This window comes from Mycteria americana, chromosome 1 (genome assembly GCF_035582795.1).
Source record: "Mycteria americana isolate JAX WOST 10 ecotype Jacksonville Zoo and Gardens chromosome 1, USCA_MyAme_1.0, whole genome shotgun sequence".
NCBI classification, from domain to species: Eukaryota; Metazoa; Chordata; class Aves; order Ciconiiformes; family Ciconiidae; genus Mycteria; species Mycteria americana.
The window spans coordinates 25,791,034-25,816,959 of NC_134365.1; the positions used below are offsets into that span (position 1 = coordinate 25,791,034).

Consider the following 25,926-nt stretch of genomic DNA (forward strand, 5'->3'; position numbering starts at 1 on the left):
ATATATTTGGCTTATTTTAGAGGTTTTTCAATTGATATTCAATATTCTGCTCCTTTCCTTGCCAAGTTTTCTTTCCAAGTGTCACTTGCTCACACTAGGTACTGTGCTGTTGCTCAGCATTATTGCATTACTACATTGGCACAAATCAGTCAAAACTAGGAGTATTATAAAGTTAACTCATAATCTTAATTTTCCATCAAGTATTACTTAGTGAAATGTCCGTGCACCTGCTCTAACTGAGCCATGGTACACCTGTAGACAGTCTGATGAAGCTTATTTAGAAAACCCAGCATGTTGAGTGTTAGCCTCTTGAAAGCCATTGCCATTATCATGGCTATTGATTTCAAACAGGAATTCTCTGATATGGTTTTTCCAGTATTGCTGTTGCTGGTAGTAGCGGAGCAGCAAACACCACCAAAGACAGCATCACCTTCCTGCTTTGTTACAGCCTGTGTACCACTTTTGTACTAGAATTTATTTATAACATCATAGCCCCCATCTTAAACTACAGGGTGGAGATAGAAAACAATTCAGATTTAAAGGAATCAGGGCAAAGTTTATAGCCACACATAAAGATACCTTTCATCAAACCTTACACTTCTTACTAATTGTAGTGGGAATCTTTTCTTAGATCAGGGACATACGATTTTTGCTCCTATTAGGAGCTGCTTTGAAATAATAACTGCCTTCAGTTTAGAGCTACGTGTTTTGGTTACCGATACTGACAGCTAACTCAAGCTGCATAATTGCTTACGAGAATATCCAATAACCTTTTTGACTGAATGGGCATTTTAGGCACAAGAAAATTGTGCAATAAGCTCTTTGTGTCAGTCTGTCTTGTAAAGATGAAGTTCTTTGCAGTTTCATTGCCAAAGTTCTGACAGGGAGGGAAATTTTTACTTCTTAAATAAATTTTCAGCTTGCTTGCGTATAGTGCATTTCTAAAATTCACTTTTAAAGTATGTCTTGTATGTAAAAATATACAATAATTTGTATATAAGCTGAGACACTTGCAATTTTCACCACAATTTGAGTAACTGATTAATAAATGCTCTGTGGAGGCAGAATGTGATATAAACAGGAAATTAATGGAAATAGAAGCGCTTTTTTCCAGATTATTGGATTATTTTCAACTGCTACGAATAGAATATGGAGGCCCAAGGAAATTTCCTTCTTGAAATTTACTGGTTTTATTTTGGATTTAAAAATATGCCAGGAAATCCAAGTAGTGCCTTCCCAAGAATCCTATGGAGAGCAGGATAATTATAGACTGTCTGCCAAAGTGCTAATTTTGTCAGTGGAAAAGAGACTCGGGTTAACCTGTGTCATTCTCCCTTTCTTTTGATTCTGCAGAAGCTCTTGAGGACAGCTTAACATGCTGACTCCAGGATAACTCCTAAACTTTGCCTATATAAGTATAAGCAAAGCAAGCCCCACAGCTTTTGATGTACACAAGCACGGTAGATTCTTTTCCTGCTATTAGAGGAGAAACCTCATTCCAGTGCTGTGTTATTAGACTGTACTTTTCATCTCTTGTCTTTTCTTGTCATATTTTAATATTTCAGCTACCTAATATGTAAAAGTTGAATAACTTTCATCTTCAACTTCAGTATTTCAAGAATTTTTCATTGGGAGATCTGTTTCTGTTCCTGTAATCTGTTTTCCATTAGTATTGTATATGCATTAGTTTGCCCTGGCATAGGCTTTCATTTTGTTGTTGTTTGCGTGAATATGAGATGGCTCATATGAAGAGGGTGTGGGGTGTCTATATTGACAAGACAATAGAGAATTAAGCTACATAGCTTTGAAGACAAGTGGTAGTTGAGGGATTTGAAGTGTGGCATTTCCTCAAGGATCTCTTTGTTTCCCATCTGCTTTGATGCACAGGTGGTACCTTTTGGCAAGATAAATTCTAATCATAGGGTAGAGTGCCATGATTCTGCTGATAATACTCAGCTATATCACTTACCCCTGCACTCTCAGTTCTTTCCCTGCCCTGCAGTAATCCTTGATGGAGATCTCCAGATGGGTAAATCAGAGCTGCCATGTCCTCAGCTCTGGGAAAACAGAATGCTCACCGAGTTGTTGATCCGAGACAGTGCTGTCATGTGTGCTCACATACAGAGGGATCTCTGTAGAGGTGCAGTCAGATTAAGAGTCTTGGCATCATTTTGGGAAGTTTCACTTCCCTGCAAAGGCTGCTGTCAGGATGTCAGGAAAATGATTCAGCTTTTTAAGTTGAACAGCTTTTATTGCCTGTGACTTCTTTAAATTTCGTTCTGACTTCAGAATAACAAGAGTCGCCCTCCTGCCCATGAGGCTTTATTACTGTAATTCCCAGAGTAGGGCTTGTAGCAGAGCATTTCTGCGGTATGCTCAGAACATAGTAAACTACAAGCTCATCCCTTTAAGTAACTGTGATTGCCTGATTAATGCCGGTCCTGCACTGATTCACTATAAAGCAGCAAAACTGGCATAATTGACAAAGTTGTATTCTTGTTGTTGTTTTTAAGCTCAAAGTTGCCTTGAAAAATCAGCCTAATATGTAGCTTGATACCCGCCACCTTTTGTTTCTCAAAGGCAATGTTCATCAGCTGTTTACGGTGAAACACACGGTGTGTGGGCAAGCTTCCACACCTTTGTGTTAATATCCACATCCTTCTCTGTTGTTGTTATTGCTGATCACAGATGCTGCAGTTTTAAGATATATAAATATAAGGAAAAATAACACTGTTATGAGTGCCTGATATATGAATAATTATGCCAGAACTAGCTAGTTAACAAGTAGTTCTATCAGCAGTGTAAATAATGGAGCATGTTTGTAATGGACTCATAGGTGCTCTCAAGGGTGGATTCTCAAGTGTTTAATAAGAGATGAGCCTATGCCGCTGCCTTTTTCTCAGTGGAAACCCTAATAACCTCTGCCTGCTACCTAGCTGCCTGTTTTCATGAGACTTCATATATTTGATCTCTCCACCCCTGTGTGGAATATGGTTGAAATTAACTGAAAGTTTCAAAATTCTTAGCAAGAAAGAGGCAGGTGAACAAAACCAGAGAGAGCTGATCACATTGGTATTGTCTCCTTAGGTAAAAGCAATTGATACATAATTTGCCGTTACTCTACAAGGATGTTTTCAAGAACATAGTTCTTGCTTTCAGATCATTGTATTCAAGAAAAAAAAATATTAGTGTCCAGATATTCAGCAACAAAGGCACTTCCTTGAAATACAAGTAGCAATAGGGAACTGAAACTTGATGACACATTTTCCCCATAGTCGCCATCTCTCCCAGGTTCAGTTTGTGGTGGACGATTTCAGGAATGGAAGGCAAAGGAGTTTCTGGAAGTTACACAAAATATTTTTATATGTTATACATGGAGTTCTACCACTAGTGGAACAAGAGGGATTGTAATTGTATGAGATGGTTTCCAGGGTTTTGAGCCCCATGATCCAGCCCTTTCTTCTTAGGAAGAGGAGGAAGCCTCCTCAAATCACAGTTGTGGTACCCATCCAAATCAAATAAGAAGCCTGGATGCAGGAATAGGTGGCAGGAGAAAGCTACAAGAGAATTTAAAACAAAAGAATATGGGTGGGAGAAAAGGAGGGCTACCAAGATCATGCAAATTTGTCTCTATGGCTCAGCTTGCCTGTATGATTTCCATGTACACATGGGAATATTCTTATAGGTCCTAATAATAGTGCTGGATTAATGGGTGAACACAGACACATTTGAAACATGAAACTGATATACTCCCTTGGTGGGACAGGACATTAGTGTGCTAACAGTTAGGATTTGCTAAGAGAACATTTCAGGGAGTACAGGGACAAGCAGTGGTGGTGGCAAACTAATTTTCAGGTTTTAAGCATCTTCGTTTGGATTGTGTATAGTTTTTCATGCAGCAAATCCCATCCGTGAAGCAGATAATTTTCTACTGCTTATAGCTACTTTACTTTTCTTGAGTAATATGCTTCATGCTTATAGTATGCTCACCAGTCAACTCCATTTCTTTCAAAAAGCAGGAGAACGCTTCTAGGCGTGTTACATATTGTCAGCTTTCCTAAGCACTTTAAGCAACTAGTTTTCAGGACTTCCTTTAAATAGTTATAAAACTACAATTGCTGTAAAGTTGGAGATAATCACACCAGAGAATTAACATACTTCCAGAAGGGAAGTGTAGAGTTAGCATCCTTTAAAATTTTACAAGACAGTTGAGAGGGCAGAGGAGAGGTAAGTGTGGCTGCTGGGGCTGAGTTTCACATGAACACAGACTGGCTGGGAGGTACTTCTGTTCGTGGGGGTCTTGGTGAGGTTTGTACACATGTCAGGATGGGACAAGCCAGGATTCTGGTGGTGAGCTCTGGCCTTCGAGATTTTTATGTATGGACATGCATAGGCATACCAAGACCTATTTTCTATTCAAGAGCTCATTGAATGTCGTGGGTAGCTATAGGCAGTGATTCAGAACTTTGCCAGCTCCAAGGATGCAGAGCAGATGGGTAAACTGTTCTTATTCCCCCAAACACTCATATGTCACATCATATGGCTTTTTCCATTAAGCATTCTAGAGGAAATGCTGTATACCTCTATGTTTTTGCACATAGCCTAGTGAGGCTGGAATGTTTTACAGTAACCTTTGCTCTTCTTACCATAAGGAGAATAAAAATAATTGAATGACATTCAAATACTGTTTGTTTGGTTTGGGTTTTTTGTTCTGTCTTGGTGTCTAAGTACTGAACAAAATTGCTAAGGCTTAGATTCAGCAAAGTATATTATTAATTTTAAGAAGATACAAAAGTGTTCTGGTTCAACAAGAACTTCAGTATGTGCCTAGTTTTCGTAACAGTGACAGTTTAAAATGTACTGCAGTGTCCTCATGGAGCACTTCATTTATCTTTTATGAACTGTATTTCCTACACAAGCTGGATCTTGTTCTTAAAATGCTTTTGTGTTCTAAAACATTTTAAGAGATACTTTTTCCTATAGCAAAATAAAATAGGGAAAGGCCTGACATTTTTTATTTGTGTTTTGTTTGTTTTTAAAGCGTTTTTGTGCAATGGAAAGTTTCACAAGCACTTGCAAGAAATTTTTGTTCCCATGGTCATCCGCTACATCGATCTCATGGAATCATCAATTGCGCAGTCCATTCACAGAGGTCTTGAACAAGAGTCATGGCAACCTGTCAAGTAAGTGCTTTCTACAAGATCTGAACAAAGCACCTGCCTATAGCTTTCTGTCTAATCAGGTGTTCTCCCCCATTGTCCTCTAAATATTCTATTTTTTATTGTATTCCTACATTGTTTATTTCTTCACAGGAGCATCACCAACAGTCTTCCTAATGTAGCTCTTCCAAAAGTTCCAAGTTTGCCTCTTAATCTTCCACAAATACCTAGCTTTACTACACCAACCTGGATGACTTCTTTGTATGACTCCACGTGTGTATTCTTCAATAACCTTCTGACTGTATGTCAGCTCTGCATGGCCTTGCTAGTGTTCTGTGCAGCTGTATTTGGATTGCATGGTGTTTATGATCTCTTACTTGGAAATTATTGTTTCTTGGGAGTGAGCCAAGCATGGACTGTTAGTGAGTTGCGCTTTCCAGTGCATTAAAATGTAGCAGTCTTAAACCTGATAACTTACAAAATCAACTTGGCAAGGTCTGTCATAGTATGAATGGTGTTTAATACCCTAAACAACCTAATGATTCTTCTGAATTAATAAGCAGTGGGGAACCTTTTGGAGAATTGATTTTAGATCGTGGTTTTGTAAAGTGAGGCAGCCCATCATGTTTTTGCATGGGTTTGATTAACTCGTTGTATATAGATACTGGTTCTGAAAATCATTGGTTGCAAATACTGTCATTAGATTAAATATCCATGTTACAGGGAAACAGTAAAAGGTTAATAAGTACCCAGAGTAGAAGTACATCCATTTCTTTGTCTGTTTGAAAAAATATGTATTTCTTTTTGATTTCTTCCCAACACTTCGGTGCTCTTTTCTTAAAAAAAAAAAAAAAAAGAGCAGACATGCCCTGTTCTGGGGGAATATTCCCATAGTTACAGGCCAGATTTCTGTGTGAGGACACGTTCATATACATTAGAGAAAGTCTCAAGAAGAACCTTATTTTAGCTAAAGTTGTATTAGGAAAGGATGAATGTGAAAGACTTCAAAAAACATATGTTCAAGACACAAAGCTTGATAATATGATTTCAAGCCAAGTATTGCCTTCTCAAGTTTTATGACAGAGTTAAATACTCCTAACAAGGACTCAGATCCATTACTGCAAGAGTTGATAGTTTGTGCTCTGCCAGACTTTTGGCACTTGTCTATTATTATGATTGTTGTTCTGCTGCTAATTCCCCTAAAAGTTGACAGAATTCCTCTTAATCCTTGGCTTTGGTACCTTTTGTGTTTACTATAATAATGCTAGGTTTCGCCTGATGTTCTTATGCAAGTCATTTCAGCTTTGAATACAAACTAGTTGGTCTTCTGCTACTTCTGCTTTCTGTTATTCCCATCCTTTCAAGGGTTACTTTTTATTTAAAGAATAGCTTTCAGAGTTAAGAGTTGTTGTAAACTTAGATGTGGCCTTCTTACAGTCTGTATTCTAGCATCCCCATGCAGTAAAAATAACTTGTACGAATTAAAATTCATGTATTTTGAATATTGGATTTAAAATTAATATATAATAAATATGGATTCTGGTTGGAGGATTATAGTGGTAGATCTCTCCTAAATGAAAGTTTTGGTGTAGCAATAAATTCCTAGACCGTATTGTCAAAAAATGTGTGAGTATAGTGAAATTCAGCCATCGCATGATCCCCCTTGCACATTTTCTGGTATTAAGGTTCATGGTGTGTATGGCAAAGTATGCATAACATCCTAAACTAATCAGTGAGGTTTTCAAAGCATTCACTGAACGCTGAGGTTGACATGTGCTGTAAGCACTTGCTAGCAGTAGCTGTCTCTCTGCTGCTTCTCAAGTGGGGACAAGCAGTGTCCCCACCACAGTGTGGCCTCTGTAAGGCCATCATCCCCTTTCAGCCACCCTGCACAGCATTCGAGAAGAGGTCTGCCAAGGTGCTGGCTCTGTTGTAGGCACCTCTTCATGTTCTTTTTCCCCAAACATAGAGCTTTCAAGTTGTATTTTATGAAATGTGTATAAATTAACATTCAAGATTGCAGGTAGTATTAAGTTACCTTTGTAATACTGTGGAATTCAGGTAGTATTTTAAGAATCAGCCTACCTACTGAAGAGCCAAGTAACTTCTCAGAATGGCCATGTATTGCATTTGGATCAAAAAATAAAAGTGAAGGCAATGCAAGCCAGTTATTCCTCCTCCCAAGGTAATGAGTTTCCTCTTTCCTGCTGGTTACGGTATCTCAGCTTCTGGCAGAGGAAGTGATTTACTTTCACTATTACATGAAAGAAAGAAGGAGGGTTTTATTTCCCGCACTGCTTCCATCCCATCCTTTTCAGGAAGAACAAAGCTTCCTTTTTCTAGTTAAATTCTCCAGTGGGGAGTAACCAAGTACCTAGGCTCCAATACCTGTTAAGCAAAACCCAGTGTTTCCTGTCGATTTTCCCTTTCGATGTGATGAACACCCACCTTAAATGGACTAGAGTGGCATATTGTATTGTACATAGAGTCAGTGGAGGCACCTAAATTCAGGAACCCAGACCCCACTTGGTCAGACATTGCAGGTGGCTCCTTCTCCCCTCTGACTCCCCCAAGTCTTTCTCTCCCAGTACACTGTGCTCCCTCCTCCCAGCCACACAGCTGATGCTTTAGCAAGAAGATGACTACATTTGTCACTAAGTTGTGCTGGACTTCTCTCTTTCTCTTTGAAAGTGATGATTTTGGCCGTTTGATCATTAGGAATTTGAATTACACAATGAAGAATCTACAGGCAGAAAGAATGACAGAAAATAGTCTGTGAGCTGAGTTACAGTTAAATGTTTACTGAGAATGCCGAGTCCTGTGTTTATTTTGGCTGCAATGAGAAGATTTCATATTCTCCAAACTTTACTAATGTTCGTGTTCATGGTCTTATGTTCATGTTTAAGTCCATTCATATTCAACAGAGCTGTTACATGCCTACCTAAGAACTTTTGCTGAAGACAAAGAGGCATTCACGGTTAGGCATTTCTTTGTGTGCTTTATTGATGAAAACAGATCTTCCTCTCTTTCACTTAAAAGGTGCTGAAATTCTTTCAAACATTACTAGAGAAGATTGTTTGTATTTTTTAATTAACTGTTGCAATTTTTTTTTTGCTTGGTCACATGTTTTGGAGCAGTAAATGTATGCTGCTTATAACAGCACTTAGGAAGATCATTACCTCATTTTCAGTTGGTTTGGCTTAACCTTTTATTATTGGGCATTGGAAAGGGAGATACAAAAATGGGAAAGTATTATGACTAGTAGTCTATTTTTCTTGATTGGTCTCAGGAGAGGACAACTCAGAGGACACCTTGGCTAGACGTGCAGAGCACTGTGAATTACTGTTCCATTAGGCTGAAGACAACATCCTGAAAGAGCAAAAAAGTTTGAATATTCTGTAAAAGCTTCTAATCAGCCATAATGAGGGGTTTTTTTCATTACTTATTCCTTAATTCAAATGTACTACTTTAAATTGCATTTTTGTTCCATTTCATATTTTAAATTTAATTTCTATGCCTCTTTTGGACCTGGCTTTTAAGTTAGATTTGTGGGTTATTTCAATTGTTTATGGTTTCATTTATATATTATTATTTTCAGTGCAGACATGAGATAGATTCACTGACCAAAAATATTGTAGATACAGACCTGAGGTTGTCTGTTGCTATCTAGTGCCAGCCTAGAACATCAGGTTGAGCAAAAATCAAGTCTGGGGAAACATGGAATAAGATACTTGCTTGCAGGAGGATGCTCCTGTCTTGTCTTCCAGCCAGAACAGGCAACATCAAAGGAAGTATGTATGTCAGCTGTATTCTTCCTGCTATGACTCAGCTGTAATGAGTGACAAGAGGGACTGGCTGGAGCAGTCGCAGTGCTCTGGTTGTGACATGAAGGGATCTGGTCTGAATGTGTCAGAGCTCCCATGATGGACGTCTCTGTGTGTTCGCGCATGCTGAATAAGTCAGGAGGCCACCTTTCAGTGCTGTTTTGAGGGATTGCATCTGTAGTGCCACATATGTTCCTGCAGTAGCGCTTGCCTGCAGTAAAGTGGAAGGAGGCCATGCTTTGTGTTTTTAAGGATGGGTATTTAAACGTATAGCCATAGGACTGATGGAATAGTGAAATTTAGCTGGTCTACTTTCTGTAGAATAAGGAGGTTTTTTGAATATAGCTAGTTCCTACTGAGCATTCTGGAAGACGAATGTATATTGTGGGCCAAATTGCTTTTCTTCCAAAAATCCTAACATGCAGGAAGAAAGAAGAATCAAGAAACATGTTTTGGTTGCTTGATCCTCAGGTTGCCTCACTCTTGAACTAAGTAGGAGGAACTGTGAGGTAATTCTGTCCCTAATATCTTTGAGGGACTGTACACAAGCAGTTACTTGCTATGCCAAAGTTCTGCTCCATCCTTCCCCCTCATCTGCTCATGGAAAATAGAGAGATGGGGAAAGCGCCGTTGACTCTGTAACTACTGAAAATCCTTTTCTGTTGAAGAAATTCTCAGTTGACTTTCTGAGCCCTGAATATACATCTTGAGGCAGCATAAAGGAAGTAGAGCTGGAGCTCACAAGCTGGGGGCTCACAAAGGACATAGAGTTGGTGCCCTGTTTTGTAAACAGTCCCCACAAAACGCTAATGGGTAGTAACTCAGTAATAACCTTAAAAAAAGATAATTGCAGTAATTTATAAAATCACCATCATTGCCCTTAGTAAATTCTACAAGAACAGAAGCCAGCTGATTTTAAATCTTGCGGTTGATTGAGAATGTCCTTAGATATTTAAAATTTCTCCTACATTTTCATATCCCAAGCTACCCTGTGGAGTTTGACATCTAGGCAAGAAATGACATATTCTGTGTCTACTCTGGAGTCATGCGTGTGCTGATCTTGCAGCCAGTGTGCTTTATTAGTGGACTGTTTGTCTAATTGCTACTGCTTAGGTAGCTGGCAAGCCTAGTGGGAAGCTGCCTCACTCAGCTGTCAGTGGATAAGTGAATTGCTTAGGAGACTGTATACAGCTCCTAAGTTTAATATTCTGCTGCGTCTTGGAGAAACATTATATCTTCAACCTTTTCTTGCTGTGTTCAGTATGATGCAAGGCATAAAACCATAAAATAATTTAAATTAAAATGGACATCTGGATATATCTGGTCCAATCTCCCAGTCAAAGTGTGACCAAATACAAAGTTAAATTGCCGTTAAAAAAAAAATTAGGGTGAGCATAATATTTGCCTCTTAATCATTGGAAACCTTCTCTTGGAAGGAAACCCTAAACTGCCAGGACCTGATTAAAAAGAGTGGACAACTAGATAGTACCTTTTGCACAAAGAACTAGTGCTGAAAGCTTAAGTTTTGTCCAGCAAAACAGGGGAGTTTGTGCTTAATTTAAAAAATATAGATATCTATATTGAATACAGTTTTTTAAAAAAGAGTACCAGTTCAATTTCCTGGTAGAGCAATATTATTCCATTCATGAAATTGAAGTAGCTTTACCATACATGTTCAAATAAAAACTGTTCAATAGCCAAGAACATGTCCTGTCCCTTCACAAAAAAATGATTCTGCAATTATTCTTCAAATGCAGGAATTCCTCCTGCTGCCAGGAGGAGGTAAAAACTGAGTTTGGCTCTTCTTCATGTTACAGTTTATGGAGTATTAAACCCTGAAATGACATGACCAACTCCTACTAGGGAAAACAAATATATAGACTGTACAACCACTTCAGGATACTGGGGTATGTGCTGACAATTAATACCATTTCTAATGCTTTTACTGAATAAGGGCCAGGAAGAATCCTAAAATCCAAATAAAACAAGTATCTGGTACAAATAGCAGTAACAAGCTGATTGAAATCACAGTCTTCTGCAGCATTTAACACAAACAAATTAGATGTTTGTGTCTGGATGTGTGAACTAGGAAAAAATGGTTGCTGTTGTACCACTTATTTTCCTTCCCCATCTTATTAGTATAATATGTTAGTCAAATTCAAATGTCATTGGACAATGCTGAATAAAAAATTGAAGAATGGGACCTCAAAATTATACGAAAAGAGAATGAAAGAATTAGTGTTTCTCATAGAAGGAATTAGTGTTTCATGAACCTGTGTCTATCATTACATTTATTATAATTGTGAAACTTTATTTGGTAGTATAATGCAACCAAATTAAGTGGCTACCAGGGAGTGAACGTGCATAAGAATACATCGATGTTATTGAGAGCACATTAGTCCTCCTGAGTCCTGAAGAATTTCATTTGGAATTCCACTAGGCAAAAAAGAAAAAACTATGGAAGAATAAAATACGGTTAAATTGTATGATCTGATGATGAAAAATGGTAGTTCTGTTTCTTGAGAAAGTATGGTTTGTTTTCTAGAAAATATGTGTTCTTATCAACTGTAATATATATACTGAGATTGTCCCCATTTCTGTCCCTGCATAATTTGTTGTCTCCCCAGTCATCTCAAAAATTGATTAGGTCACTTTTGAATCAAATGCTGTGTATAACGTAGCATCTACAACTTCATTCACTGCCAGTGTACACAGGAGATGTAATTAAATCTTCAATATTTGATTATCACATAACTTAAGAAACAATCCAACAGGATTATAAACTTTCTAAGGAGTGTTGGTGGTTTGTTATTTCTATTTCTTAATTAAACTTAGCACTGTATAAAAGTGCTCCCTATTCAGGTCCAACCTTAACAGGTAACGTCCCTATGCAAGTTGTAATCTTAGCAGTCCCATGGGCCTTTTTCCTGTTTCTGCTGTTTTCTTTCAGGAACACAATACAGTGTAAAATTAACAATTACTGTTTAAAATAAGTGGGGAAAATATGCATGATATCAAAAAGGCCTGTCTGAAACTGTGGGATATCCTTCTATGCATAGTGAAGACATCAAAGCATGGGCCATTTCAAACGAAAGCCAAGGTCAGGGTTGGTCGCTCGGAGCCAGCCTTTTCCTTAGGCAGGCTCCACTGCTCCCAGCTTGTCACCCACTGCCCAGCCCTTGCCGGCTGCCTCCTTCGCCTGGCCCGGCAGCCCCTTTTGGCACAGAAACGGCACTGCAGAAGACAGCGATGGCTCTGAAGTCGCGGTAGCACCAAGGCAGAAGGGCAAGGGGGCAGTTGGGTGGGTCTGGAAACGGCGGGGTGCTGTGAGACTGAAGCAGCGCTCCTGCTGCGTCCCTGCTGCCTCTGCAGAGCCCTGAGCACGTGCTGGGCTTTGCTTCACGTCACTGCCCGCTGTCTCGGCTAACCTGGTGTGAACCGGTGTCGGTGCTACAGTCTGAGGGGTGCATTAGGTGGTCAGATACTGGAAGTTCTTTGTATTTTTCTCGTTTGTTTCTTAATCTGACCCTGCTCTGTTCTGAGCACACTCAGCACTCGCTGACTCCTTCCATGAGAGCTGGGATCCCTTAACACTTTGATAATTACGTTCTTTTGTCATGAGGCAGAAGAAAGAAAATGGCAATAGTGACTTATTTAAACTATTTGGATATGAACTGGGACTGTGAAGCTGAGTTTTGGTTGCTTGTGTCACTAACATCCTGGAATACCATGCTGCATAGTATAACTGTCCTTAAACAATAACCCAGGCATTGCAATACCACACATCATGAAAATGTAATTAATCCACGATGACAGTGGAAGTGTAACTGTACTTACTGCTAAGATTAGCCTTAAATTGTTGTATCTTATCACAAGCAAATGTTTTTAAATTTAGCAATCGGTTCAGGGTGAAAGAAGAGCTTTAAAAATACATGGACAGTCTGAGATGACATAGAGCCATATTAATCCCCTGTTTTGTTTGTGCATAAATTTCTTTAAATAGTTTCTGTTCTCTTTTTTTCCACCAGGATCTGATGTTATTCTCTCAGTTAGAATTAATGAGCATTTATCAAGGGACTATTTGTCTGGGTATCTCTTTTACAATATTACTACTAGCATCCTCATTTCTTTAGTAGGCTTACCTACCAGAGTTACGAAGGCAAGAAAACACGTGCAAAGTCTTCACTGTTTTGAAAAGGTCCTTACTAATTAATAACTCCTGTACCCTTTATTTTTCCTGTCTTGATCTGAAATCTGAGCTACTTCATTTTCCATGTTCCCCATCATCCCATCTGCCTCCCTAGTCTGTCATATTTCTCAGCTAACAGATGAGAAAACTTTACTTTTTTCACCCTAATGGGAACTATTTTAAATTTCCCATAACCATTTTCACATTCTTGGAATAAGAGCAACTGTGCTATGAGGTACAGTGAAGTGAAGGAGGAAGATGGTGTGATAAGGAGATCTTATTACCTTAGATAATTCTGTGGCAACTGGGATAGACATCCATACATTTATCTTCTGTTTCTTGGGGACTGTGTTTTGTTTTGTTTCTTATAGCAATGGCTCAGCTACATCAGAAGATCTTTTCTGGAAACTGGATGCTCTGCAGATGTTTGTTTTTGATCTTCACTGGCCAGAACCAGAATTTGCCCACCATTTAGAGCAGAGACTTAAACTCATGGCCACTGACATGATAGAAGCCTGCGTTAAAAGGTACAGTTGAAATGATCAATCAAAAATGGGGAGAGATTTGAAAATGAACATAGGAACATCCATACTGGCTCTCAGAGGTACATCTCTACCAAAATCCTGTCATAGGAATCAGGGAAACTGTAAAAAGATCATGACTTGTGTGTATTTCCCAGCATCTGGCAGTCAGCAATTTGGCAACATCTGGGAAATACCAAGGAGAATTTCTACATACGTTGTGAATAGGCCCTGGGAAGTGAATAAACCAAATCTCTTTTCTATTCCATGTTTGTGGAAAATATTGACAAATCTCAGAATTCTGCTAGAAGAAATCCTTTTTCTTTTTGTACCTTTCCCTTCTCCATTATTATATTATTCTTTATGTTCAGTTAGTAATACTAATTAATTTGTCATTATTTTAGAACACTGCCTCTAAGAAATATATTAGAAACTAAAGAGTATACAGCATTTCTGCATCTATACAATAAACAAAAGAAGGCTATCTGTAAGTCATCCAACTGAAACTAAGTTTTATAATTATGGGTATATTTTAAATTAAGCATAGGTGATCTAAAAAGATCTCTGCCATAGCTTTCAGTACATATCATTGAGTTTAGAAGAAATGCCTGTATGTCCAGAAAATTTACAGGGATCTCCTATTAGGTGCTTCAGAAGCCATGATCCCACATACAGAGAAAGCTTAATCTTGACACAGAAAAATACTAATTTTAAAAAAAATAAATAGAAGAATGGGGAAAAATATAAAAAGTTTATAAACAATTTAATAGTGTCAATCAGAAAATATACAACATTGAAAAGGAAGGCTAAAGAAACAGAGAACCTTTAACATCTGGTAAGGTTAGATCTGATAACATAGTATTTTACTATTTTCTGTTAAACATAGTAGCAACAAGGAGAACCTCAGGCTTAGTATATGAGCCTATTGCTAGAGCTACAGTGATGAAATCATGGTAAAAAAGGCAGAAGCATTTCACAAACATTTCTATTTGATTTTTGAAGGGGGATGATATAGTGAATGGAATAAAAGTTTAAGCTCTGTAGCAAAGGAAGATACGAGACAATGTCTACTAAAATTGAAGTCATGTAAGTTTACATCCATCTGTTCTAAAGAATTTGTTGTAGAAGCTCAGTCAACTACAAATGTCTAACAAATCTTAGAAAAATGGTGAAAGCTGAAAGGACTGGAAGAATATCAGTGTCTTAAAAACCATAAAAGGAGTAGCATTGAGATGCAGTAATATCTTGATTATATTGACTTCGAGCCCAGAAAAAAATGAAAAAAATCTTTACACTGGGACTCATCAACAGGACTAAAACACAAAGATGTATATAATTAGTACTAGTTAAAATAATGTATTGAAAAATGAATCTTCTCAAATTCGTCATGTCTTTTTTAAAGATGATTACAGATTAATGTGGGAAAGGCAATTGAGTTAATATAAATACTTGGATTTCTCCTAGGCAATAAATCTAATGCCACTTGTTGTCATTATCTAAAACTTTGCACCATATGGGTTTGACTGTGTGGATTTTAATGGCGCACACAAAATAGGTTAAAAATTACTCACTGCCAGGATCACAACCAGCAGCTGAGAACAGAATTATTAACACAGAGGCATTACAAAAAGAATTCCTTATGTCTCAGGTTTTGGTCTGTGATACCAGACCTGACATCTTTGCTTTTGTAGAGAATAAGAAGGTTCTGGTGGCAATAAATGAAGGTTTCATTAATATTACAGAATGACCCTCGTGTCAATACATAAAATGTATTAATATTTTAGAGTTAATACATAACATACTAGTGTTAATACACAAAGTATGTTTTAGTGTGGTCAGATACTGTAAGTCAGGTAACAAAGGAAGTAAATTATATTCATAGGATGAATTGTATTAGACAGCAGCAACTCTGAAAAGAATGATGGAACTATTCTGTTACAACTCTTACTGTGATACTAATATGATCCATAAGACTTTTTCAAATGGAAATAGGATGCTTCTGTTCCCGTCTTGTTACAATATTGTGTCAGTTTCTGGTACCCACATTTAAAAATAAGGGTGGGAATAAAACATTACTTTTATATTTATGTATACTGAACTATTATAATTTATTTCAGTGACATTGCTCCTTATTTACACTGGTGTGAGAAGAAAAGTTTTTTTATATTATGTACCTCCTGATACATCTTACTTTTCAATATAAATATTAGTAATTGCTTAATAATAAACTCCTTTTCTTCAATAAAATTCTTTTTTCTATTAAAGCCAGAAGGGGATTTTTTAATTATATTTCTTAGAAGCAAGTATTTGGTATGATAAACTGTATTTTAACATAGAAGTGCTGGAAAATGTGGGGTATTTTCATTACTTTAAATTGTTCTTAGTCATCATACAAGGAAGCATATTGTTATATAGTAGGCAAGAAGATAATACTTTTATTATTCAACTGAATTAGCTGAAGTAGTGCAGAACCTTGAGATTACCATCAATGCAATTGTTTATTGAATGGGTATATACTCTGCACTTACAGAATTTTATTTCTAAGATGTTCTCATGTGCATGTACGTTAAACCAACATGTTTAGTAAGGTTTATGTATTTGTACACAGGTTGTTCAGAATTATCAGAGAGACTCATATTATGAATTATGTTTTAATAAACAGAACAAGAATTGCATTTGAACTCAAGCTGCAAAAGACAAACAAATCAACAGACTTGCGTATCCCTTCTTCTCTGTGTACAATGTTTAATGTGTTAGTTGATGCCAAAAAACAGACGGCTAAACTCTGCATACTGGATGGAGGGCAAGAGGTAAGTGGAATTTTGTATGTTTAGTGCCTACGTTTGGTTAATGTGAAACATCTCACACCGCAGACAGTCCTTAGTAGATTAATTTCAAACTAGCTGAAACATGTCACATAGCTCTGTTTGTACAGAAGCATGCATAGACCGCTCCCTAGAAGCATCATGCAAGACGCAACCCCTCATCTTCCACCAGAGAAGACACGGAGTGCTTCTGTAATTTATTTGCTTTGACCTGTGAGTCTGTTGAACATTCAGAGGATTTCTTGACTCACAGCCCCTCCAGGAATTTCTCTTGGGTTGTAGCAGAGAAACAGTCCACTTCAGGACTCTTTTGTAATAGTAAAATAGAGCCAAAACATTGTCCTTTGCAGCCAGGTTTTAAACAAGTAAGGTTTGTTTTTAAATGGCTCATATAGCCAGCATTCATGCCTGTATACATGCTGAAAATAGAGGAAAGAAATAATCAGGTAATTTAATGGGATTTTTTATTTAGTCTCCAAGGAGAGGGACTGTTTTGGCAGTAGTCTGCTGCCAGGACTGTAGATACTCCACAATGGAGCGCTGATTTGCTTTTGAAGGATATTTAGACTTCACTGACTACTGTTCTTCCCACGTTGTCACTCTCAGCAGGAATAATCTGTGAAGTGAAAAGGGCATACTACGTAGACTGGTGAGATTACCAGCATAAAATTAAAACTGTTCTTGCTGTCCCAATGCATTAGCAATTTAATTTTGTTTGATTTGGTTTTGGAGAGAGGGTAAAAACATTTGTCAGAATTTGGCAACAAAAAAGTACGTCTGCTTTGGGCGTTTTCATGTTTACATTGTTTGGTCATACTGTTTCTGTTGGTTTTTGTATTTCTGTACTGTGCTCTTCATTTTATTGACTCCACTTTTTTAAGTTGGCGTATTCAATGTAATTGTCTTTTTTTTTTTCCCCAATTCAATGAGACATTCATCATTTTCCTGTTCTACCCTGTCATCTTTATTTTTCCTTTTGGTTTTCCATGACATGAACCAGTTTGCTAGTCAATGGGTAAGTGTTTTTCCATTGTTTTTTAACCTACATTTTTTCTTTGGTTATTAACAGCCACTTTTTATTTTAAATTATAATATTGCTTTTCTTGTTAATTTGTTAGCCTAGCCCTCAGAATTCCTTTACAGCCTGACCTTGCTACAGACTGATCATCAGCTTCTCAGTTCTTCTTTCCTTTTTCATCCTCTTAAGGTGGTTCCAGACAAATTCTTCACTCTTCTGCTTTTCAGACGAAGTGTCCTGTGTTACTGGGTCACAAAGTTTTGGACTCTTTCAGCTCTCAGTGAAGCAAAAGAGCAGCAAACAACTTGTTTCAGGCTCATCAGAAGTAAACCACAACTAGCAACTTTTTGTCTCAGGCTGATGCTTCCATTTCATCTTTTACTTGCTGTCCAAGCAGTAGCCTGCAAATACACACATGCACACCCTTCTTTGAGGACAGACAATACCAGTACCTCCATGAAGACCTGCAGACAGATGGTACAGCCTCATTCTCCACAGCCACGCCATTCCTCTCACTTGCTCTGGACGATGCCTCCTGCGTTGTCAGCCAGTCCCCTCAGAGCCAAAGTTCAGCATTTGCAGTTACGTTTTGGACTGTAGACCCTAACCAGATTATCTTCTGAAATCTTCCCATTCTTTAGATTTTCAAGCCCCATCATATACTCATCACAACACTGAAACAGAAATACAACCCTTGTTCCTTAGTAGGTCTGACCATGACCCGAAATGCTTCCAGTAGTTCTTTTCAGTGCAAGAGTTTGACAATTTAGCATACCTGTGATGTAATACATACTTCTTTCAAAGTCCCCAAATTAATCTTGATGCCATTTCGTCTAACAAACCAAAGGAATCTCAAATTCTTCACGTATCAGAAATTATCAAATAATGTGGAAACTTCCTTCTTTCTCATAAACTTTGAATTATTGTCTATCAGTTTCTTCCATTCCCACGGCTTTTTTGGAAGATTAAGAAAAAATTGGCTTTTCAGTTGCTTGTAGCTGGTATCATAGTTGTTTGAAATGCTTCAAGATTTGTTAGGTGAGATACTTCTGGAATCTGCCCATCTGTCAAAGTAGGCAGGAGAGCATCTCATAAACAGTTGCGTCTCTGACTCCTCTATAGAAGCTCTGGCATTTCCAATTGCTCCTACTTAGCATTGAAACATTTCGAATATTACCTTGAAACATTTTGAATATTACTCTTGAAACATTTTCCATATTACCTTTCTTTCCCTTGTCCTCTTTCATTTTCATCTTAGTCTCAAACATGGTCCTTTATGCCAGTCAAGAAAAGCATTCCATAAGGCCTGAGTTAAAATTTTTTAAAAGGGCTGTTCATTCACCTAAAATTCAGCACTGAATATCTATCTGACAGTTTCTAGAACTTATTCTGCAAGTGATGGAAGATGTTATTTAATTAGATGGTTAGACTCAAACATTTCCTTGAATACAGCATGCTCTTTTCATTCCCTATATGGAGCTATAAGCAGTTGTGTATCTTGTTCAAGTAGAGTCAGATGCAGAAGTTTTCACCCTGTGTTGTCAGGTAGATCATGTTGTCTGGTCATGGTTAGCAATCAGCACCTTGAGTTTAGAGTTTAAATTTGATTGAGTCCCCTGGTTTTCCTACATTACTTCATGGACTGCCCACCATTCTTCCAAATGTCTTCCAGTTAAGTCCACTCTCACAAAGAGTGGCTAAGTCTGCCATTCAGGAGGGCTCCGCTCCTTGCCTTCTGGTTATCATCTTAAAGCCTAAGAGAAGCACAGCATAATTTGGCTATACAGATGATCATTACATTGTATTTAAAGAGAGCTCAGCTGGCTGGATGCCTTCAGCATTGGTTGGCAGTTGCCTTAGGAGGGTTTGAGAAGCAGATCCAGGGGAGAATCGCCTTATCTCAGACTAACTGTGCCTGCAGCCTGCTTCATGGACAACCAGAATGGCAATTCATGGAGTACAGGGGAAGGATACAGCAAGACAGCTAAGTAACATGCCGGTTGCTGCTATTTCTCAAACAGTTGCCTGCTCAGCTTCTTAGTTTCAGTGACTGCAATCTTGGGCAGTTGTATGGTGAGCAGTATCCCACTTCTTTCCTGAGCCAGAAGCCAACACGTGCTACTCCTTTACAGTCCATGGATCCCAAGTCAAATGAATAGCAGCAGTAAGGGAAACCTTTTTTGTCACACAGCATTCAATACAGAGATTTTTTGGCCTTTATTATTTGTGATAAATAGTTTAAAACCTATTAACTTATAACTTTATGATGTAGATGTTGCAGTTTTCTGGCAATATTCACCTTTTTGAGTATGATATGTAAGAATACACAGGAAATACTGCTGGAGGCAAGAATCAAATAGAAAATATTCCTGGGGCCACTTAGGTTGACAAATCGTTAGATCCAAGCAGGACCTTAGATCTGAGTCACAGCTTATTTGTTGTTTTGTGTAACTGGGTAGCATGAACTGAGTAAATGCCATTGGTCTATACTGTTGAGTGCTTCATAGCGGAGCATATATAGAAGCTATTTGAGTTGTTTCAGAATTCCAGCCTCCCAGTACCCTATCATGCTTATAAAAGAAGAGAGACATATTTTTCAATCTGGGGAAAAATGAGTGATGTGCCATTTCAGTGGAATGTGCCACAGCCAGTGCTATGTATATCTGTAGAAAAATTTAGGGAAAAGTGGGCTTTAATTTGATGAACGTTGTTTCTGAAGCTATTTTGGTTCATACAATTCAAGGAGGAGACTCATTTAACTGCATAAGAAGTGGAGGATTATAGCCGATTTGATAGTGAAAGTGCAGAGACAATTTAACATGTATGTAATATTGTAATGTTACATGTTAGCAGCAGCAGTTTCCGTTCAGATGATCATGTGCAATTTATTTTCACAGCCATCCAACCTTAAAACAAACAGAGGAACGCTAGCTTGAAAATCTTTTAAACAAAACCAAAACCAAAATACCCAGGTAGTTAAAACCAAAATACCCAAGTAGGTAAAAAAGCCACCTCCAATATTGGGTCACAGTGAGGTAGAATAGACAAAATTGAATATATTGTAGAATTGAGCAAGTTACAGTTCTCACCTCATCACCACAGGATTTAGGAACAAACTCCTCTGTTCCCCAAAAGCACAAGTGTCAAAAGGCACTAAAATACTTTGTCTCCTTCCAAATGCTCGCAGGAGCAGAGGGCCATGTTTGGAAGACCAGACAGATTGTCCTCAAAAGACAGTCCTGTTTGGTTACATCTCCTGACACGCTTTGCCACTCAGCATAGTTTTCTCCCATGTAGCTCCTACAGCTGCAGCTGTGTTTCAGATTTTACTGGGAGTTACTCTAGGGCAGCTGGAAAGGCAGAGCCCCCTTCAGGGGCTTTGGGATGATGCTGAAAGACTCCACAATGTCTATTCAAATAATTTAGCTGTGGGAGGTGACTTGTCTAGATTCAGACTCCATGTGGACTGTGATCACCTCAGCCAGCAGAGGAATGTAAAGGCACAACTAGCCATAACCGCGTTTGGAAAAGGAGTGAGGATTTGTCTGCTCTCACCAAGCAAGCTTGGCAGAAATAGAAAAGCTGGAGTCCTGCAAGTGCTGATTTCAGGGTTGTGCGTACAACCTTGTCAGCTCATACGATTTTATCATTAATTCCACAATATTTGCCATCTTCCTAAAGCCTGTCTCCTGGAGTCAAATAATCTTTCACAAGGATCTGAAGTTTTGTTTTCTTGGGGGTGGCTGTTTTGGTGGAAGTTGGCACTGGGGAGGAGTGGGTTAAAAAAATTTATGGTCTCATAGGTTGCAAAATAAACCTGGAAAAAAAGAAATTAAATTCAGGTTTAAAAAAAAAAATATTTTAAATAAATGTCGTGATTTTGGAAGCTTGTTGTGATTTTTGAATAATTTGATTTAATACTTGTTTCTCACCCAGTGAAGTTACTTACTGATTATATTCCATTCCTACAAAATTATATTTGCGTTGTGGTGATTAAAAAAAAAAGAAAAAAGAAAAAATATAGGAACTATACATAGATCTATTGATTTAATGTGCTGTGGACGTAAAGTTGCAGATGCTTTATGGGAAGGACAACTGTGATCATAGGAATATGTATAGGTTTGACATGCATCTATGGGAATGTAATTATTTATTGTTTTCAGAGAGTAAGAAACCAAGTGTAAGCAACAGAGGTCAGACAGTTTGGGGTGATTTAAATCCTTAGCAGATCAAGAGAATATTATATTGGTCAAGACATTAATATGATTAGAATAAAATATATCTGGAACTATGGAAAGTTCTTTGATGTATTTCTAATACATTCTTTCACTCTTCTGAGATGTCTCCTGATGTTTGTCTGAGACGTGTATTCACATTTTCCAAGTGTTTTTAAACTTTAAAAGAAAACCGAAAATTTACACACTTGGTGCTGGTACCTGGAGCAGATACATATGTGTGGGCAAACACATCTCATAGTTTTATTCTCTCTTAATTTAAATGCAAGTTCGGTAGGTGCACTGTTTAGAAAATCATTCCTAAATATATTAAGCAGATCAGATTTAATGTTTTGGGTTGTATGGTAACTCTGAGACAGATGAAAAATAGCCTTTAAAAACTTACAACTCTGAAAACTATTCAGCTGGCAGCTGCTAAGTTAGGCTAATGTTTATACTGACCTCAGTACTTTTACTCCGAGCATTATGCTGTTAGCTGTTCCAAGTAGCCTTGAACTATGAAGATAGGGTTAGTCTTTACAAGTCACATTTTCTGTGAAGTGGCTATTGGGGACAATCTTTGCTGTCAGATAAATGTTTCTAAAGGAAGAATTACTGTTTAAATTGATGTGCCTCCTTGACAGAATGGGATCCCTAGTTCCTGTTAATTTCAGGAGGGAACTCTGTAGTATTATCTAAAAAGTCTTTCAGATTTATTTTAAAAGCATTTACTTAAAGGCACCTTCTTTATGAAAAAGCAAAAGAAAAAGGCTATGGAGAATGAAGTCTGTTTTATTACGCCTTTTATGGCCTATTAATTTGTTACCATCTATTCTGCTTTGTTGATGAAATTTTAATTTTGCCCTTGCTTGAGCATATTGTAAGATTTGTATAAACGGCGGCTCACTGTGCTAACAGAAAGGCTCTTTTAGGATGAACAATTGGAGCTCATTTTATTTCTAGAGGACATTTAAAATAACTTATGAATGAGAGTTGTCAGACATGAAATGCTGTATTAATTAAATCTTATTCTAGTCTTTTTGCTTCTCCAGCTAAACCAACCCTTTAGAAAAAAAATACATGGCCACCTTAATTATATAGGAGAAGACAAAAAGTATCCTTCACATTCCTTCGCCTGAATAAGAATAAGAACTCAATTCATCTAAATAATAACCCCATTAGCTGCTTAACTCAACAGTGTACATGGGAAAATTTTCAACACAGAATGTAAGAAAGTGTTGATTGGGTGGATCGTTTTCAAGTGTTTGTTCTTCTGATGTTCAAAATGATAATTTTAAGTAAATCTGATCTGGCAGGGTTATCAGCTTTGTACCATTTATGACTTATGACAAAAGTGTGTGTTCATATACATGCTAATGCTTCTTTATCTTTTCAAATACAGCAACAATACCATTCAAAAATAGATGACTTGATTGAAGAAACTGTTAAAGAAATTATTTCACTTCTTGTTTCAAAGGTAAAACAATTTAGATTTTAATTTATAATAAGGCAGAAAAATACATCTCTAATTATTGAACATCTGAAATGTCTTTTTAATCACAGTTTTTCTGTAAACAATGAGATTCGGGGGGCAGCAACATGATTTCTAAATAATAGTCATCCAAATAATATTGAATTTACAAAGCTAAATTTAATAACCCACTAGGTAAACAATTTCTGTGCAACTTGCTGACTGGATAAGTTCCTCTTCTGTATTTCTGTTATAGCTAAGAACTGGTAGCAGCTAATAGAACTGATAGGACTTGATTATGTCAATATTATCTTAAGTAATAGCGTGTTTTATTTTTTTGTTTAATTTTTCACGTGAAAACTTTCTTCCTATCACTAAGTAGTATTTAAATTTTGTTTGGACAAAAAGATGGACAACATCCAGAGTATCAGTATAACTTTTTTATGAGATTTTGCTCCACAAACCATTTAATTTAAAAATATAAGTTGCTATTTCTTGAAATTGACTTTGTAGGTTTTTTATATTTAAAAAGAAAATATGTTTTGATATGATATAGGTACTTGGAGAACAAGTGAAGAAAACTCAAACAAGGTCTTATGTTACTATAACATGTCTACTCCAGCAAAAGTCTTAAGTGCTTGATATAAAAGAAAAGCTTTCAGTCCCTAATAGTTTGAAGAACACAGCAAATAATGACATAACAGAAAGATTTTATAAGACATTTTGTTATCTATGCATTGCAAACTACCCAGAAATACCTGATTTTCAAAGTAGGAGAAACAAGCTGTACGTTTACAATTTGTGAGTTAGTGGGAAGAAAATAAAGCTGTGGTCATGTTTGCATCACGCCTTCATTTTCACTTGTTACAGCTTGCTGGCACGGGGTGGGGGGAGCAGGAATCTCCTTTCGGATTGACACCCACCATGCTTGCACAGGAGTTGAAGAGGAAGGTTTTCGTAGAATAGTTGTAGAAGTTTAAGCAAAATGTGTCCACTTACGGATAAATGTGTAAAAACCACACACATTTTTTTCTCTAAAGTGAAGTTTTGATGTAAACATAACAACAAATGGTTCAACTTAACAGTTTTGAGTTTTACATGCCGCCTGTCATCACTCCGAACTGACCTGTCAGTTTAGGGGTTTAGTGTTATTGAAGAGGAAGAGGAAGAAAGGGGGATTTAATCAGAGAAAATCATGCTATTAAAAGTTAAACCTTTTTATTAATTTTTTTAATATCTGAGATTATAGAAGAAGGAAGAAAATAGTCGTATTCCTCCTGAATGTATGTACAAGAAATTCTAGAGACAACTGCCATCAATACAGAGGGATTTGCATTACTAGTTACCACTGTTACCAGAGGTTGAAATCTCAGAACAGGAAGCAAATATTCTGTGTCACTGGCTGATCATTAGAAGCTTAACCAGTCTCTCCTCACTTGAGATGGGAAATGCCAATGACATCCTGATTGCTTCTGTTTCAAGGCAGAAAGCGTCTGAGGGTACAGAGGAAGGCTGATGTTTCACTCTTGGTTTTGGCCAGGAAAAATGCACATCAATGTGCATAGTATCCATTTTTTTCATCCAATATATTTTCATTATTTTTTAGCCTTTGCCTCTGTATTATTTTCTTTGTGTTCTAGTGGAATACGTGTTTCAATAATTGCTTTTAGCTGCAAGTCATCTATGAAAATGCAGAGTGCTTTCACTTCAGTGAGACTTTACTTGGTAAAGACTATACTATGCATTTTGTATGCAAGACTTCCCAATCTAAAGCATTTAACAAATCACAGGAATAGCACAAAACAGTGAAACAAAGCACAGTGTGTCTCAGGGTAACCAGTTCAGAGAATGTGAGGTATACGCAGAAATGCTCTTAGAGCTTCACATGTCCGTACACTGAGATCTCAGAAAACAAGTTTCCACCTTCATAACTAAGCCTTTTGTTTAAATGGACATCCTTGACACTGCAATGTTTTGCTCTCTGTTCTTTTGTGTCCCACTTGTATTGGAACAATTTGTTGGCACTGTGGACACCATGTTGTTTGTGAGATCAGCCCCTTCCATAGCGGATCTTTGCACAATAAGATTGAACACCCTTCTGCAGAAAGAATCCTTGCCAGTCAGACAAAATGAGTTAAAGTATGAATGGCAGCTTCTCACAGGCATGCAACGGCAAAGCAGAAAGCTGGTATTTGGTCTAATAAAGGGACTGTAATTATACTGTGCACGGGGTGCAGAAACAACTGCTACTCTCTCTCATGATGGGGTTTTATTCCTTTATCGGCACCTACGTACTGGTGTCTTAATTAATCACTGTAAATATGACAGGTTAGATTGATAAATGACAAATGTAAGTTTGCACTTGCTCCTGCTCCTTGAACTGTTAAGAGCAGGTCTTATTGTCAAGTGATGATCTCAGTTCCTCTGGAGGTGACACTGTTGTGACACTGTTACAGTGCCCATTAACAGCATGCCAGATGGAATTTTGTTCTGTCCTCACACTCATAAAATGATACTCGTGGTTGTGGGAATGACTGTGTTGGGAGCAAGGGATGACTTTTAAAACAATCTTTATATAAACTGGAAAGCAATTCATATGTGTAAAATAAATGTGCACGAATACAACGGCTGACAGATATTTTATGTTATATACCATGAATGACTTGAGCAACATAACATCACAGAGGACCATGAGAAGGGGATTT

General features: G+C 37.5%; 1 protein-coding gene across 9 annotated transcripts in view; it reads left to right on the forward strand.

Moving 5' to 3' along the window:
• Window positions 1-25,926, forward strand: part of CADPS2 (calcium dependent secretion activator 2) — a 321,285-nt gene that overhangs the window by 261,724 nt on the left and 33,635 nt on the right. For 4 of the 9 annotated variants that reach the window (XM_075491553.1, XM_075491550.1, XM_075491551.1 and 1 more), the window contains 4 exons: window positions 5,042-5,183; window positions 13,544-13,699; window positions 16,356-16,503; window positions 23,153-23,227. In XM_075491553.1, coding sequence (XP_075347668.1) covers window positions 5,042-5,183; window positions 13,544-13,699; window positions 16,356-16,503; window positions 23,153-23,227 — 521 coding nt within the window. Of the gene's footprint in view, window positions 1-5,041; window positions 5,184-5,312; window positions 5,433-13,543; window positions 13,700-16,355; window positions 16,504-17,518; window positions 17,534-23,152; window positions 23,228-25,926 lie in introns of all 9 variants that reach the window. The other 5 variants (XM_075491547.1, XM_075491548.1, XM_075491552.1 and 2 more) reach the window with 3 other exon arrangements.